Below are 11,536 nucleotides of genomic sequence, written 5' to 3'. Positions count from 1 at the left end.
AAATACAAGATGCAGTGATCAGCTGCTGCAGGGCACAGGTGGATGGGACTGTTTCCTCTATGACATCTTTTCTCTGTGCAGTAAATACCAAGTGACATCTTTCTTTTGAAACAAACACTATTTTCCCTGTGAGTCTATGAATGTCAAATCCTGTTCCTTGAAGTTGCTCAGTTGAAGTCAACTTCTGTTCTCCAGCAGGAAGCAACACCTTTTGCTAATGCATTGCTGTGGTGATTTATGTGATTATTAGCAACTGTGTCTAAATGTGGAACTTGTGTGTTGTTATTGACAGTTACAGTAAAATCTCCCAACATGACACAAGACAAATGTACTGAAAATATCAAATGAGCAGCTATTACAATGTGTTTAATCACCCAGTCATGCATCATAAACTTACATGTTTTTAACGACTTTGTTTTATAAAATGCAATATAAAAATAAATTTTATCAAAATAAGATGTACACTTAACCACCCAACACCTCTAGGCTCACATATAACAGAAGGCAAAATTAATATTTGAATAACAATCAAATAATAATTTAACTCATGCCAAAGTGAGATTTAACAAAAATGACACTTCAACCAGTTCCTGAAAATACCTCAGGGCTCCTAACACCCATTTGCAAGAGTATAAATTCAAGTACTTATATGTACAGTTTGCAGCTACCTTTTGTGCCACCTAATGCCAATGCAGTTCAAGTATCCTTCCTTATGTGTTGGATTTGGCAGGGATGGCTTATGTACATAGAATGTGGAAAAAACAAAGTTATTTCAAGTGGAAAGAAGAAAAAAAGCAGTTGTTGTACTGTAAACAAAACCCAAACATCCCTCAAGCAAAAAAACCCACCCCCTCCTGTAAGCTCTTCCTAGCTCTTCTCTTAACTTGCAGGTAAGGAGATGCTACACTTGACACAAATGTTTATTTTCCAAATGCTGACACAAGAACTTCTGGGAACAAACTGGTTTCTATGCTACTAAGTGCTAAAGCTCAAAGAACATTCTCAGCTCTGTAGCCAGGCACACATAAGCCAGGGCTGTGCTTTCTGTAAGACATGCCAAGCACTGGTCAGAGAGACTTCAGGGTTAGAGACACAGCTCAGTGAAGCTGCCTCTTGGCTGAGTTCTGAAGCCAAGGAACAGCAAATTAGAAATAACAGGTACCTGATAAAGCCTGACATCCACTGCCCAGGAGCCAGCTTTAAGAAAAAGAAGTTCTAGAGGCACAAGAGTGGCACTTTTCAGTATTGGCAATTGTGGTTTAACCCCAGCCAGCAGTGTGGCTGCTCCCTTACAGTGCCACAGACTCCTGTGAAGAAAATTCTACCCCAGCCAAACCCAGCACAACCACAGAACCTCATTTATTATGTCTAAATCATATTCTGTATTCTTAGTGAGCAGAGGACAGAAGAGGGTGGGGTGGATCTTGTCTGCCTACTATTTAAGGCATGCAAGAAAAGATAAAAGCCTGAAAAAGTGTGAGTTTTGTAGAGGTTCCTCAGCTTTCTGCTGAACACCACTAGATTTATTTCTTGTTGAAGGACACCAAATTGAATTTTCAATATCCAACCTCCCTCTCTAGTAGTTACATAAGGGGTTGAAAGTATCTGTTCCTACAGTCAATATACCTGCACTTCTAACCCTGCAACACAATTAAGGAAAGACAGTCAGGCCTTCATCTCTATGTAAAATGGTCCATTCTGCTCTTTTCAGTTGTACATTGTGACTGGAATTAAGAGGCACTAAAACAACAGAGGCACCACTCTCTGTTCTAGCAGTTCAGCAGTGTTCAGCCACTTATCTCTCCAAGTCCTGGTGCTGTTTGCTACTGGTTTCTAGGTGTCAAAAACTGAATTAATTTCTGCAAAACACAGAGCATATTCTGGACACAAAGGAGGAGCTGCCTAGCAGTACTCTTATTTTAAGTAGATGAAAATGGTAGTTTGGTTTTTTCCCTGCACTAAAGGTAATAGTTATCAAAGAGGAGTTACAATTAAAGGTAAGAAAAACAAGATGCTTTTACTGAGGAAATTTAGGGTTCTCTTCCCACCTTTAATCTACACCTGTTCTTGTCATGAGTTTTCTGCTCCTACAGATTCTGAAATGCCACCCAGAAGAGAAAAGAAGCTTCATGGTTTTACCCCTTTTCAGAACCCAGTCTATAATGTCAGGATGACAGGTATGGCATTTGCCACCCCTTAGTTCCAGGATGAGGCCTGTTAGTCATAGAGGAGTCTCCTTTTGGCAGTGCAGCCATGCTGCAAGGGGGCCTGAGAGGAAAAAAGACATTCAAAACAGAGTTTGGCACTTTGAAAAATGAATGTCTGAGATCCTCAAGATAATTTAGTTTTATATTTACAGAAATGTAACTGATGCCTATAATCACATTTGGCACTAAATCAAGATTTCATCCAGATAAAGTGCTCTAGTGATAAGTTCCCAATTAGAAGGGATGCTCTTTTCCACCAAACAGTGAATTATTTCACCTTGAAGTAACAGACTGTGCTTTCCTCATCCTAGTGAGGTTTCCCATCTCCACACCATTACAGTGCAGAAAAATGTGTGCAAAGAGTGTGCTGAGAGTTAAGTTCTAATTCAAGACCATTAAACAAAATGAACTTGGGGAGTGGGAACAGCTTATTCAGACACAGGTATCTTACCCTGGTTCCACATCAATGTTAGTTCTGTCTCTAAACAAAGACCTAGAAGCACAGGCATACAAGTTATGGGTAAATATCACAGAGATGATCCAAGTCTAACTTCATACAGAAACATGACAACCAAAGACAAAAGAGGTCAACAAAGTTAAAAACCAACTTGTAACATTTCACAGAAGAGCTGACAAGCACAGTGAACAAAATGCTACAATATCAGGAAATTTAAGAATGTGCTTTTAAAAAGCCTGTCTGCATTTGGTTTCACAGACTTAGAACTCAAATTCAGCCCGAAGTAACAAGCTAAAGCAGCACCTTGCTGTCTGACATGAAGTATTGCCTTCTATACATCACATGCCAACTGCTACAAAACCTCACACATCATGGGTATGAGGTACTTACCCAGTTCCTTATCTCAACCAGAAAAGAACTATCAATGGGAAAAAATGGCTGACACAGCTTTCTTTTATTTGGTCCTGAACCTCATTACTTGAAGCTGTTGTCCAATTAAAAGCCTTAGTAAATTATCTGAAAAACTTGCTGTTTTCTGAAAATGAAGATTGCATCTGCTGTATAAACCTTGGTATAGATGTTATGGTAGTTAATCCATCAGTCACAGTTCTTCCAGCTGTGAGGAAGTTTAAGAGATGATCTCCATACAGGTATTCATGAGTAAATTTTGTTCTGTATTAATTTAAAACAAACATTCACTGAGATATTTCAGAAACACCAACTCACAATCTGAACCACGTGACAGACAATAGGCCAAGTTAGACTTCTATTGTTTTAAGCAATCTTCACTACAGAATTATATTTTGCAGGGTTCAAAAGCCATTTTCTTGTCTTGGATTACTGGTGTTTGCAGAAGGAGAAGGGACCAGATAATCACAAAGCTCATAAATCATCCTCACTTTTCACTTGTGTGGGGTGGGGACAAGAAATTGTCAAGCTTACCTATCTGCAATAACTTTTCCCTTTATCATTGGAAAGAAGAAGCCAGTTTGCACCATTCACCCAGAGATTGATGAGCCTCAAGTCTTCTACATAACTTGTGCTCTTTGCTTTTACCCTCCCCGAACTCTGCCCTGCCCCCATTGTGCCCTCTCCAGCTTCCTTTGGTTCTACAGTGTAAAGTGCCTCAGCAGTCTGTCCCTAAACTGCAGGTTTAGGAGTAAGGCAGAGTTCCCAACATCACCTAACAGAGCAGATCTTAACTGTGCTGGAAAACTTCCCTCCAGTGGTTTGTTAGTAACAGTAATAGAGCTGAGGTTTCATCCCTCGCAGGGAATCATCACACTGCTTTTCATCAGCATCCCCACTCACTAGCAGGTCGTGGGGAGAGCTGTCACAGGGCAGCACCAGCTCTGAGAAATCATGCAGGAAGTCCTCTTCAGAGGCCAGCAGCAGCTCATTCCAGGCAGAGATGTCCAGCTTGCCTGCAGTACCACCATACTCTTCAGGAAGGATCACTGGAGGAATGTTTTGGTGAAGGGAATTCAGATCACAGCCATGAAGAAAAAACTGAAGAGGAAAGCAAAAGAACTTTAAAAGTGCACATCAAACACTTCACAGCAAACTGCTGGAACAGGCAGCTACCAAGCTTATTTTGAGAACAACTTTAAGAAGTGATGTGTTCATGGGCAAGTGGAGCACAGAACAGTGGGCAGGTGCAGGCAGACACACCAGTGAGAGAAGTCTTGAGACAATCCACACCTCCTGCAGATTAAATCCCAGCAGGAGAGACTTGACATGTGCCTGGGCTGAGCTTCCAAATTCAATTCATACCCAAGTTTGTTCATGGGATTGAAACTTATCATGGGATTTACTTATCCTTGTGGACAAAAAAAAGTCATCCTTGGCAAGCACAGTCCTGTGGAGAGGACACTGGTGCCACATGTAAGGGGAAACAGTTTTCTGTGACATCACCTCATGAACAAAGTGCTACTCGCCCAAATAATCCAACCACAGGGATAATGTCCTGGATATGGAGCATACATACTAAAGTCTCATATTAGTATTATGCCAATATTGAGTTCCTCAAAGTTTCTGTCTCACAGAGAATTTTCCCAACAGGCATATTTTTAAAAATTAAAGCAGAAAGTAAAACAGCACTAACGTTTTCCTAGCTGTCAAATATTATAATTTTTTTTTACTTAAGAGTGGCTGAGCAAGGAACTTACAAATATTAATATTGTTAAAATCACACAAATCCTTACCCTGTTAGCAATCTTTTCCTTCAGAAAAGGCTTGATGATTGCAAAAATGCCTTTGAATATACGAGGCTCATTTATTATGTTAACAGCCTTTATTCGAATGGGGAATCCATCCTGAAGGGTAAAAAAGATTTTTATAATGCAGTTCAAAAAACATTTGCTATCTTTCTCTTTTTAAAATTTCCTGAGACTGACTGCCAGCACAGCCCACTGGCTCCCCAACTTTAATCTGAGGTACCAACATAAACCAATACAACAAAAGAAATTCAGCTTGTTACAGAGAGCAGTCCTAGGATGACATCTGTGAGCATAAAAACAAAGTCAAGGGACAAGAAAACTCTCAATCAAAAAATATACTGCTGTCAGGAAATGCTCATTTCTAATGTTGATGTTTATCTCCCCTGACAAAAACACTTAGATAACCCCTGTCCTTTGGGGATTCCCAGCCTTGATAAGGATGCAGTCACAAAATGATGTCTGCAGCTCCTGATGAGTGCACCACACCCAGTGCCAGAGCAGTGTCCAGCTACAAGATCTGGTGCCCAAGATACTCTAAAATGTATTTTTATGTGAAGAAGGAATCTAATATCACTAGGACACACTGTTTCCCATACAGGACAGCTTAAAACAACAGATTATGGGATTTTTGCTGCAGAAATTTATTTGCAGAAATATTTTTCTTAGGCAAAAACTCATGATCAGCACTTAAGGACTCAGTGAAGTTTTTTTCCCCTCTAACCAGATCTACATATAAAAATCAGACAGTACTCTGAGTGAAAAGCAGACAGCAGGCACTGCTGGAGAATTTTTCTCCATGGGAACATCAGTGAATTACCTCATCTTTACAGGAGCTGCAGCTCAGCAAGGTTGATGCAACACATTTATATTCCACCACATCTTTATGTCCTTCCCCAAGTCCAGCTGTTGTTTTGTGGATATCTTCCAGAAGGAAGAGCAGGATACCCATGGCTTTATTTGTACTAATTAAATATGGGCTTACAGTTAAATGACACATTTAGATCATACTGTAAAGGAGTGAGTTCTTATAAAGGCCTTCCTTAACTCACCAGTCTCATCTCCATACACTCCCCTGATTCACCCTATCCTTCCTCATCCCCCATGGATACAATAAAGGACTTACCCAGCTGAGGTCAGAACAAAAGTAATGATGGAATGAACCCATTCAAGACAAGTTTTCCCATCTCACTCCTCCAGATTGTATCAAGTGAAATCATCAGACCTTCCTGTCACTTTGGCCTGGTTACTCCTGAGTTTTCCCCTTCCCGTTTTGTCCAGCATCACTGTGTTTACACCCTTGCTCTAACTTGTTCTCCAACACTTTCCTTCCACACATTCAGGCAGAGATGTTTTCACTACTGTCTCTTTTGCTGCCCCTGTGCTAAAGAAGCCTCTGCCTTCAGGGCATGGATGGAAATCCTCCTCAAACTACACCCATTCAAAAGTCCTCTTAAATTTTTTTCAGCAGCACCTGAGCTGGAACCACGGCTTTAACTTGCCCCATGGCTCCATCTTGGCTAATAGGAATCATTTAAATATCAGACCATTTCCTCACTGTCTCCTCTCTAACTGTAATTCTCTGCCCTCTTTCTTCCTTACACGACCTAGCAGAACTGCTTTTGTCTGTTCCAATTCAAAGTCTTAATTTCTAATGCAAATTTAGATTTAGGGACGCAAAAGTCAAAAAAAGGGGCAAGTGAGGTAAGCTGGCTGTGAGAAACTGGTTGGGCAGTGACATGTTTAACTCTGCTAGTGAAAGCCAAGATGATGAAGGCTGTGGTGACATAGTCAAGAACTCTGCACACAGAAGCAATAATTTACAATGCACAAGCTTATTTTCCCACCAGTTCAGGTCTTACCTGAAGAATTCCAATCACTTTTTTGGCTACAAAAGGACCGAAATGAGACGCCTTAGATAAGCTGACTCCTTTGTAGTCTGCCAGGATTACAATTCCATTCACCTGGGTCTCTTCGGACTGAATGAGTTTTTCTAAGGTTAAGTATATGGCACGAATGTTCTCAGTAATCGGATAATTACTGGGTGTCCATCTGTCTGAGGTTACAAGACAGGGATGGTAAGTTGGAGAGTGAAGATAAGCTAACAATACACATTCCAAAAAAACTGATTTTCTGTTTTCCTGGACTCCAAAGTTAGCCTGTATAGCCACAGTTCTAGTTCAGAGCAGCCTTTCTTAAGCAAGAGGTAAATGGCAACTCACGTTTACTTCAGGGAGCAAAGGCAGTGGTTTTAAGAACCCCATTCTCCACCCAGAACAGCTCATTAATAGCAGTTTCAGCTCAGAAAGAAGGCAGGTAAATGGAAAAGAGGAGAATGAATGAAGAGAAATTTACAGCAAGCCTGGCAGCACCAAAAGCACACGAAAGACTCTGATTATTTACACAGGAGTCAGAGCTATAGGCTTTTTTCTGCTTATTCTAAAAACAAATTATGAGCTTTTAAGGGTAGGCCAGCAGCCCTGATTCAATTTGAGTGACTGCATATTAATTTTTCTTGAATTGCCTAATATCTCATCGACCCACCTCACTGCACTTTCATTTTGGTGTGACCACAGTTATTGCTGACACAGGAAAAGGAACTGGAATAATGCTGGCTAAGGACCAGCATGTCCCTTCCCCAGTCAGCTTTTCACATTTGAGGGAGCCCACACAATCTGTGCAAGTCAGCACTGTTCACAGGAGAGTAGGGAACAGGCTTTTGGCCCAGAAACACCTCGAGGACGGGGACAGGGACACTCAGGACTGAGTACCTGGGCGGATGCAGACGACGTGGCGTCCCTGCGGGTCCCGGTGAGGCAGCACAGTGACAAAGCCTGACTCCAGGACAGGTTTTATTGCAGATGGCTTCAAGTTACTGAACACCTCTGGCCAGGTCCTCCTGCAGGTGTGGTAGTTCACCAGGAGCTGAAGTGCTCGATCGTAATCAAACTTCCTGGCTCGGAGGAACCTTAGCAAAAAAGCATCGTCCAGGCACGTCCCCAGGGAAGGGTAGTCCTTGCACACCATGTCTCGGAGTGCCTGCACGTCACGGAGCCTCCACTCAGGCTTCTCCTGGAGCTCCTCCCGGGCTTTGGTAACAAGATCAGGGGACAGGGTACAAACATACTTTGGCCGGTCTGGCAGGAGCTCATTGTCCGATGGAGACCCTGCTGACGGACTTGTCCGGGTGCAGTCGCTCTCTCCTGACATAATGCAGCAGGAATCTGTCAAAAAGCAAGTGCTGCACATGACAAACAAACCCACAGGCTTATAACCACATGGACTGTTTACATATTTATTATCTGCATCTCTGTTTTCTAACTAAAGATACTGCCTTTCCAAGAACCAATGCTACAGCCAGGGCACACTGTTCGTTTTAATTCACCTCCCAGGATTAGAAAGTGCAAGTTACTCTAATCTCTTTATCCTACCTATCAGGTAGAATGCTGCCTTGGATTAAACCTAACCAAATAAAGCTAAAATACAAAATTACACAGCTTCATTGCATAACACAGAATTTAATTTGCCTTAATGTTTATTTCCTGTGTCCAGCTGGAAACTAAAGCAAAGCAAACACCCCAGTTTGTCATGATTCTCACATTTGATCGAATTACACCCTCTTCTGAGAAGCTCCCCCATCTAAACCCACACAGCCATGAGTTTTCCTTAACTTCTCTGGCAAACACATGCACTTACCAGCACCTCTGTCCAGGGGAATGTTTTGAGCAATTCAGGATGAGCAGCGCTCAGGAATATAAGCAATGGCTGCAGTGCACAGACTGGATGAGCAGCTAAGAAAATTGCAGACTCCTATACCAGCACTGCATGGGTATTGAGGCTGGCTTAATATAGTTTTAACTTTCCAGTGTAATGCCTGCATGTCTGACCTGGGAGCTAAAATTCCAAATCCAGTCATAAGTGGATAGAGATGACTAAAAATTAAAAAATAACGAGCCTGCCATAATTCCTGTAGCTGGACCTGGGACTGGCAGGGAAACATGGCTTTATTTTGCTGAGCTGTTCGCATTCAGAGCCACTCACAGCACATCACACCGCTCCTGGTATCGCAGGGAACCGCCTGCCACAGGGACATCGTCACCCACCCTCCTCCTGCACTGACACCTCGCAATACCGCACTCCCACCTCACCTTCCCCAGCTGCCGGGACAGACACCGCGTTTCACCCGGGTACAGCCTGGGCTGGGCAGCACCGACCCCCGAGCGCCGGAGAGGCCGCCCGGGCACAGGCGCGAGGAGGCTGCCAGGGACGGCCAGACCCCGCACGGCCTCTCAGCTCCGGGCCCGCAGCCGGCCTGGCCTCCACCGGGGCTCCTGGGCCCGCAACCCGCCCGTACCGGAGCTCCCGGGGCCACAGCCGCTCGTACCAGGGCTCCCGGGCCTACAGCCGGCCGTACCGGAGCTCCCGGGGCTACAGCCGCTCGTACCGGGGCTCACGGGCCCCGCAACCCGCCCGTACCGGAGCTCCCGGGGCCACAGTCGCTCGTACCGGGGCTCCCGGGCCTACAGCCGGCCGTACCGGAGCTCCCGGGGCCACAGTCGCTCGTACCGGGGCTCCCGGGCCCGCAACCCGCCCGGACCGGAGCTCCCGGGGCCACAGCCGCTCGTACCGGGGCTCACGGGCCCCGCAACCCGCCCGTACCGGAGCCCCCGGGCCCCGCAACCCGATGGTACCGGAGCCCCCGGGCCCCGCAACCCGATGGTACCGGAGCTCTCGGGCCCGCAGCCCCTGGGCCCTGCAGTCCACCCGTACCGGAGCTCCCTCAGCCCCGCAGTCCCGGCCCTCCCTCAGCCCCGGCCCCGCAGCCTGCCCGTACCGGAGCCCCCGGGCCCCGCAGTTCCCGGGCCCCGCAGCCCGCCCGTACCGGAGCTCCCTGGCCCCGCAGCTCACCCGTTCCGGAGCAGCCGTGCCCGGGCCCCGCCGCCCCGGAACGGCCCCGGCCGCTCGGAAGTGACGGGCCCGCCGCGCCTGCGCCATGGCCCGGGGCGGGGCCCGCGGGCTCGGGACGGTCCCCGGGCCTCCGGCGGAGTGCGGCGGGTGCAGTGCGGCCTGGGGGGCCCAGAAACGGCTGTGCTCCTTCTCGGGCATCTGCTCCGTGCAGCGACAGGGAGCCCGGGGACGTTCCCGAAGGGACATCTGGCCTTCAGTTCCACCTCATCCACTGCCTCCAGCCATGAGCCACCACGGCAATTTTATGTCTATACACGTCCAGACATACATACATCTATATCTATATCTATATATCTAATCTATATCTATCATCTATCAGTGTATGTGCATATATGTATATATATGTGTATATATATGTGTGTATGTATAGGTATGCAAATATGTACATATATGCATATACACATATGTACATACATATATATCTCTACACACAGACATATATAAAACATAAAACACATTTATAAATACATTTTGCACTTACACATTTTATATTTATAGAATATATTATGTATAAAATATATTTTTATTATGTATGTAATATGCATGTATGTATATCTATATCTATACATATACATTTAAATACACTTATGCATAGACATATGTATGTTACATGTGTATATAATAGATAATATTACTATATAATATATGTAATTACATAGAGCAAATATATTTACCTATATAATCTATAGATTACTTACTATTTATATATAATGTAATAATATATACAAAATACATTTTATTTATATAGTCATATATATAAACATATATATGTATTCTAGATATGTAAATACATGTATTTCTATATTATATATGTATTAGCTAGGGCAGCCTCAGAACACAGCTTTGAGACATCCCGGCTGTATCCTGAATTTAAACCACAACACAAGGACTAAATGTTAATAAAAGGAGAATTTTGGGGTAGTTTGGCTCTGGTTTGGTTTTATGACAGGACAGAAATCCGGATTATCCCACAGGAGGTGAGGTGGTGGTGATGCCTGACCTGTCTGCATGGAATTTGTAATAAAAGCGATGGTCACTCTCAGGTTTGCTGCATTAAAAAAGGAGTGCTGGGGAGGGGGAAATGCTGCGTTTAACCCCACACATCAGGGGATGCAGAGATTGGTTGCAAACGCCTCAGCATCCTGCCAGGCACTGTCCCTAGGGCGCGGTGCTTTCTGCTCTCCTCCCTCGCTGTAGCCCGTGTTCTCAGCCAGGAGAGGGAGTCAAAGATAGTTGGACAAAGAGTGGGAATCCCAGGAATCCGCAGTGGGAATCGAGGCTCTTCTGCAGCATACAAGGTTCAGCTCTGATGGGTTTCTCTGCCAAGGGATCACCCTTCCAAATGTTTCAGTGAAACCCTAAAAAATGTTTCAGTGACACTACACCTGGTAAGAGAAATGGAATGTCACAGGTGTCACCTGCAGAGAGCTGTTCCAGGGAAGGGAATACATTCATTCCAGCCTGTGCTCATGGCCAAGCCCAGACCTGGGTGCAGCCTGGCAAGTGGTGCCTGAAGCTGGGTCCAGTTCAGACCTGAGTAAACTGGACCTGTTGGTGATGTTGCTCCGTGCCCTTTCCAGTAGATTTGTGGGATAAATGGTGTTGGAAGAGACCTCAGGAGGACAAAAGATTTTGCATTGCTCCCATTTCCATTCATACAGCTCCTGGGCACAGAGACCTGCAGCACA

The 11,536-nt window shown here is 44.8% G+C and overlaps 1 protein-coding gene across 2 annotated transcripts; it reads right to left on the bottom strand.

Moving 5' to 3' along the window:
• Positions 1 to 340: 340 nt before the first annotated feature.
• On the bottom strand, positions 341 to 9,857 carry TTPAL (alpha tocopherol transfer protein like). 2 transcript variants are annotated; one of them, XM_033074797.2, is made up of 5 exons: positions 9,789 to 9,857; positions 7,652 to 8,104; positions 6,743 to 6,936; positions 4,869 to 4,979; positions 341 to 4,173 (listed from the first exon to the last, which is right to left on the bottom strand). In XM_033074797.2, exons 2-5 carry the CDS (start codon positions 8,088 to 8,090, stop codon positions 3,898 to 3,900), a joined length of 1,020 nt encoding a protein of 339 aa, XP_032930688.1. In that variant the 5' UTR covers positions 8,091 to 8,104; positions 9,789 to 9,857; the 3' UTR covers positions 341 to 3,897. The 2 variants fall into 2 exon arrangements, with proteins under 2 accessions (XP_032930688.1, XP_032930689.1); XM_033074798.2 differs by having other exon boundaries at positions 9,763 to 9,837.
• Positions 9,858 to 11,536: the final 1,679 nt, after the last annotated feature.

Source organism: Catharus ustulatus, chromosome 17 (genome assembly GCF_009819885.2).
Source record: "Catharus ustulatus isolate bCatUst1 chromosome 17, bCatUst1.pri.v2, whole genome shotgun sequence".
Taxonomy (NCBI): Eukaryota; Metazoa; Chordata; class Aves; order Passeriformes; family Turdidae; genus Catharus; species Catharus ustulatus.
This window is presented reverse-complemented; position numbering and strand designations above follow the sequence as displayed.